The sequence below is a fragment of the Cydia amplana genome, chromosome 18, assembly GCF_948474715.1.
Source record: "Cydia amplana chromosome 18, ilCydAmpl1.1, whole genome shotgun sequence".
Lineage (NCBI taxonomy): Eukaryota > Metazoa > Arthropoda > Insecta > Lepidoptera > Tortricidae > Cydia > Cydia amplana.
The window spans coordinates 12,888,412-12,893,124 of record NC_086086.1 but is presented as its reverse complement, the minus strand read 5'-3'; the positions used below and the strand labels follow the sequence as shown (position 1 = coordinate 12,893,124).

The following is a 4,713-nucleotide window of genomic DNA, read 5'->3' as shown; positions in this document are numbered from 1 at the left end:
GTACATAACTGCCCCCTTTTTATATTTTTATATCTGTCGTTAAATTTAAATAATCACAATTATTTACCAGTGGCGCTAGTGTGCGCGTTGATGGGCTCATGTTTGGGATTTTGTCTAAAGAAAAGTAGTCAGATTAAGAGAGATTTTGTTTTTGATAAAACCTTTTATACTTTTGTACCTTATAATTTATTATTAGACATTCCAAATGACACCAAAGAGATTATTTTAAATTAAAGATTTTTGTTTTAATAAATTGTTTAATATTAAAACGCTGTTTCTTTTAAATTGTTCCTGTATTACCTAAGTTTAATTATAATACATAATTTTATTTGTGATAACATACATAACTGTATAAGGTAGGTTTACCACCACAGGTAAATGCATAATAAATGCGATAGGAAATGTCCAGGTCAAGATTTACAATATTATGTTAATTTTCAACTTGTAAAAGTTGTTATCCATTTTCATTGATGTCCACGTCATTTTGCTCATTTTCAACGGCAATATTTTGTACATTTTCATTTACAACGTCCACATCATTTTGTTTATGTTCAGCAATATTGTTATGCCCAATTTTATTTTCCGCGTTTACATCATTTTGTTCATTTTCAATTTTGATATGCTGTCCATTTTCATTTACAATATCCACATCATTTTGTTCATTTTCAAATGTACTTTTTTGACCATTTCCTACAATGCCTACATCATTTTGTTCATTTTCAACTTTAATCTGCTGTCTATTTTCGTTTACAATATTTACATGTCCATTTTCTGTCTTATTGTCACAAATTTCTTCTTTTACTTCTAGTTTTATTATTTTGGCCTTATCATCACAGTTTGTTCCACTGATACCCACATCACTATTACGTTTCTTTATAAGTACCCGTTTCTTTTTAACCCCTTTACATTTAGCTTTGAACATTTTCTCTAAAGTTAGAACACTATATCTATCTATGGTCCAGTCAACTACTGAAGATTCTGCCTTTTTCATAGGATTCTCATCCTCTGAATATGTTGGTATGTCTATTCCAAGTATGTTCATAACTTTCTCTAAAACTTCGTCGACGTAATAATTTATTACAAGGTCAGCTTTGTTGTCCTGAAAATAACAAATGGTAACTTTAATTATTATGTAAAAACAAAATGATGGTATAAAATTAATTAATTAAATTATTATTGCTTACGTGTTTTGTGGGTTGCAAGTTGCAGATGACTAGTTTCCCTCCATATTTAACTGTTTCTAAAGGTAAGTTTCCGCTTGGAATGATTTGTAAAGTAGTTCCTAGGCATATACTGAGGTCTGCAATACTGAAAAAAAAAACTCATTTTACTAAATAATTGTCATATGTACACCAATTAGCCGGGTCCACTTGGGGTCCACACAGAGCGAGCATACGCGTGTGGCAGAGGCGAGGCACGTCTACACTGGCCGTTTTGTGCGCGAGGAAATTGCCTCGCGCTCTGTGTGGACCCGGCTAACATTTATCTTGTCAAATTGTTTTGCCATATCTGAAATAAAGTGTCACCTAGAGTGCCACTCTGCCATGAGCAAATCATTCTCCGGCAAGCTGTGCTCCCAGTCCAAGACACCATCATAGAGCCGCCCGCGGCAAGGCCTGCCACACACGTGCGCCGCAGCGCACGGCACGCCGCTGCACTTCTTGCCCACTGTCTCCACTGGAGCGCTCCGGACAAATTGCCTGCAAAAATTAAGTAGCATGGGGATATGGTTTTGACATTTGGAGCATTATCTATGAAAAGGGACCTTATTGTCGATGGCGCTTACGCCGAACAGCGTTGTATCTATATCGGAGCATCGTTAATAATGGCGTAACCGTGGGGGGTAAGGTCCCTTTTCATAGATAATGTCACATTTAATTTTGTATATACTAGAAATAGAAATAATATATCATTGTATATTTCAATTAATTAGATTATTTAGTAGGGAGATGCGATTTATGGAGGGATTAACAACTATGATTTATGTACAAGCAATGACTATTTAGGGATCAATTTTTTTCAAATGAATGCAATTTTTATTTTATATAATTAATGGGCTTACTCATGGCCACAGACTAGCCGAGGTGAAGACGTAATAAGTTCTGAATTGGTTAAAATATAAGAAAATACACAAACAAACCTTTTGCATAAGTTGCATTCATCAACAAACATGTTCCCATGTAGCTCGGAGAGGTAATCCCGTGACAACCCTGACTTCAAATGCAAGCCATCTATGTTTTGGCTCACTATGTAATGCACTTTATCACACTCTACAAGTTTCTTTAGTATCAGATGGGTTTTTGTAGGCTTGGCATCAGCAAAAGAGACATTGATAGAGGGCTTTTTGCCTTTTTTCTCTAGAGTCCATACACCATTTGGTCCTCTGAAAGAGAAAAAGCTGAATTAGAAACTATCACTCATATCTATTGTCACATTCAAAGTAATGGACTAGCATAGTTAATTCTTTTTAATTACAATTTACCAGATGGGAGGACTATATTAAACAGAATATTGCAGGGACACTCTGGAGAAGAGAAGCAGTAAATCGGGCTGTGTGGAGGAAAGTTAAGAGTCGTATGCATCCTTGCTGAAGAAGAAGGGGGAAGAATTGCATTTAAACACATAAACCTATGTTTTCTTTGTTGCAAGTTGTTTCTTAGGGTACAAAGTAAAATGAATGAATGAATGAATGAAATCGTTTATTTCAGGCAACTAGTGGCCCATACATAAATACCTTAAAACTAGCATACATATTATAAAAATATAACTAAACACTAAAAAAGCGGCCAAGTGCGAGTCGGACTCGCCCATGAAGGGTTCCGTATTTAGGCGATTTATGACGTATAAAAAAAAACTACTTACTAGATCTCGTTCAAACCAATTTTCGGTGGAAGTTTACATGGTAATGTACATCATATATTTTTTTTAGTTTTATCATTCTCTTATTTTAGAAGTTACAGGGGGGGGGGACACACATTTTACCACTTTGGACGTGTCTCTCGCGCAAACTATTCAGTTTAGAAAAAAATGATATTAGAAACCTCAATATCATTTTTGAAGACCTATCCATAGATACCCCACACGTATGGGTTTGATGCAAAAAAAAATTTTGAGTTTCAGTTCGAAGTATGGGGAACCCCAAAAATTTTTTGTTTTTTTTTTATTTTTGTGTGAAAATCTTAATGCGGTTCACAGAATACATCTACTTACCAAGTTTCAACAGTATAGTTATTATAGTTTCGGAGAAAAGTGGCTGTGACATACGGACGGACAGACAGACGGACAGACGGACAGACAGACAGACAGACATGACGAATCTATAAGGGTTCCGTTTTTTGCCATTTGGCTACGGAACCCTAAAAACACATTATGATTGCGATGCATTACGCAACCCCGCAGTGTCAGGGAACCGGCCGCGGAACCGCCGAAACTTGACACCCTTCGGCCAAAACTCCTCCTTGGTGAAGGTCGCTAGATGTTCAGTCGGAACGGTCACCACAAACGAATTAAAATTCGCATTGTGTCGAGATTCCAACTTCGCGACCCTCAGGATGAATCCGGTTTTTGCTTTCAGATACTTTACGATATCATCGACCTTCGTATGGTAGTGTAGACGGGACACATACAGCAGCGTCGACGGTGTTGCAGGACGCAGCAAATGATTGGGTCCGGTCGGTGCGGTACCGCACTGGTTCTGACGAGCTGGTTTCCTTCTCTTCTCCACCTTTTTAAAACCATCTTCGTCGCATCGCGACTCCCTTAGAGCCGGCTGTTGGTCCTTGTGAACATGTTCACGAAGGCTCTGCACCCCTTTCTTCGGCCGCTGCTTAGGCTTGGACACAGCAGGCGGCTTAGCGGCAGCAGTGCCAGTGTGGTATGATGAACTACGATAAGTGAACTCACCTGAAGTCCGGTATACCAGCTGAAGTGCTGATCCCAGCACCAGTATGAACAACCACATGCTTACTTTGATTTATGAGTTGAGCCAATAGATCACATTTCTTGTTGAATGTATCGATTGAATCAAATTTCTAGAATCATAAACAATTATAAGACAACAAAAATTATTAAATAATTTAGAAATAAAAGGGCAGTAAAGTAATATAAATGTTTACCTCAGGAATTCCTAGGACACCTTTGTGTTCATAGGGTGATAAACCCTCAGCATAATTACAAGACATGTTGAATTAGCGTTTACACTCAAATCAAAGCATGTCATTTATTAATTATTTTAGTAATATGAAATGTACACACCAACACCAAACACAAGCGAACCAACAAAAGTTCAAGTTTGACATAAGTTAAGGTGCGTTCAGTGTTCAGTCTTGCTAAATTAATGCTTTTGTGCTTGCACGCGCAAGCTAAAATACATCAGCTACATGCGCAAGTATAGGACTAGGGCTATATAACCGCGAAAATAGAAGGTCGCAAATTGCGAGCGTTTTTCTCTGTCACTGTAATTACGGCGTCATTGGAGTAAAAGAGAAAAATCCCCGCAATTTGCGAATTTATTTGGTTTTCGTTGTAGCTCCTCTCTGTACTCAAAGCTAACTTAACAAACAGGGATTGAATGTAGAACAAAATTAAATTCTAGCTTAATTATTCGATTATGATTTGTCTGCTTACGCAAATTGCCTTAACACGCGCATATAAGTTTCGGACTTCGAATTGAAACCATGTAGTGCATCCCTAGAACTGTCAATGTCACTGTCA

General features: G+C 37.4%; 1 protein-coding gene across 1 annotated transcript; it reads right to left on the bottom strand.

Annotated features, from left to right (window-relative positions):
* Nucleotides 1-454: 454 nt before the first annotated feature.
* LOC134656622 (NAD-dependent protein deacetylase Sirt6) lies at nucleotides 455-4,214 on the bottom strand. Its single transcript, XM_063512179.1, has 6 exons — nucleotides 4,116-4,214; nucleotides 3,904-4,031; nucleotides 2,141-2,383; nucleotides 1,527-1,700; nucleotides 1,185-1,308; nucleotides 455-1,099 (listed from the first exon to the last, which is right to left on the bottom strand). Exons 1-6 carry the CDS (start codon nucleotides 4,179-4,181, stop codon nucleotides 455-457), a joined length of 1,380 nt encoding a protein of 459 aa, XP_063368249.1. The 5' UTR covers nucleotides 4,182-4,214.
* Between the last annotated feature and the right edge of the window lie 499 nt (nucleotides 4,215-4,713).

Excerpts from the sequence above, each read along its gene's own strand:
- LOC134656622 (XM_063512179.1), bottom strand. The coding sequence starts at position 4,181 with ATGTCTTGTAATTATGCTGAGGGTTTATCACCCTATGAACACAAAGGT. Across the intron at positions 1,309-1,526 it reads ATGGCAGAGTGGCACTCTAG|TATTGCAGACCTCAGTATAT; the intron begins GTGACACTTTAT and ends TTTTTTTTTCAG. Across the intron at positions 1,100-1,184 it reads ACTTGCAACCCACAAAACAC|GACAACAAAGCTGACCTTGT; the intron begins GTAAGCAATAAT and ends TGTTATTTTCAG.